Consider the following 650-nt stretch of genomic DNA (forward strand, 5'->3'; position numbering starts at 1 on the left):
ATACTGGCCAATGGTGATGGTGGGAGGCTTTCCTCTGATCGCTCACAGGAAACCAACCTCGTATAGGTGGCCCTTACTAGTAGAGCTTTGCTAATCATGGCGATAACGCAAAACCTTTCAGCACGTTCAGATATCCCCATACAAAAAAGGGGGTAAATCCAAAAAAGAGTTCAATAACTCTTTAGAAGCTATTATCTTTCTATATTTTACGATGAGGGTTTGTATTTTGAGTGCAAGCCATTTCAGAAATTTTTTTGAAAATAAATTCATAATTAAGAAAACGCTTTTTTGTTTTTTTTACATTACAATACCCAGACACCTTTGCTGAACTCGTGTTAAGACTACGCCCCCCACCCTCCCTACCGCCACAAACATCCCATGACTTCAGCCACTTCCAGGACATGAGGCACTTCTAGGACACGAGGCACTTCCAAGACATGAGTCACTTCTAGGACATGAGGCACTTCCAAGACATGAGGCACTTACAGGACATGAGGCACTTCCAGGACATGAGGCACTTCTAGGACACGAGGCACTTCCAAGACATGAGTCACTTCTAGGACATGAGGCACTTCCAAGACATGAGGCACTTACAGGACATGAGGCACTTCCAGGACATGAGGCACTTCCAGGATATGAGGCACTACCAG

The 650-nt window shown here is 44.6% G+C and overlaps 1 protein-coding gene across 1 annotated transcript in view; it reads left to right on the forward strand.

Annotated features, from left to right (window-relative positions):
* The first annotated feature begins 211 nt into the window (after nucleotides 1-211).
* LOC137628272 (uro-adherence factor A-like) overlaps nucleotides 212-650 on the forward strand; it is a 555-nt gene continuing 116 nt past the window's right edge. Inside the window, exons 1-2 of the mRNA XM_068359435.1 lie at nucleotides 212-217; nucleotides 389-650. The exon at nucleotides 389-650 is cut by the window's right edge and continues 116 nt beyond it. Coding sequence (XP_068215536.1) covers nucleotides 212-217; nucleotides 389-650 — 268 coding nt within the window. The remainder of the gene's footprint in view (nucleotides 218-388) is intronic.

This window comes from Palaemon carinicauda, chromosome 36 (genome assembly GCF_036898095.1).
Source record: "Palaemon carinicauda isolate YSFRI2023 chromosome 36, ASM3689809v2, whole genome shotgun sequence".
In the NCBI taxonomy this organism is placed as follows: domain Eukaryota; kingdom Metazoa; phylum Arthropoda; class Malacostraca; order Decapoda; family Palaemonidae; genus Palaemon; species Palaemon carinicauda.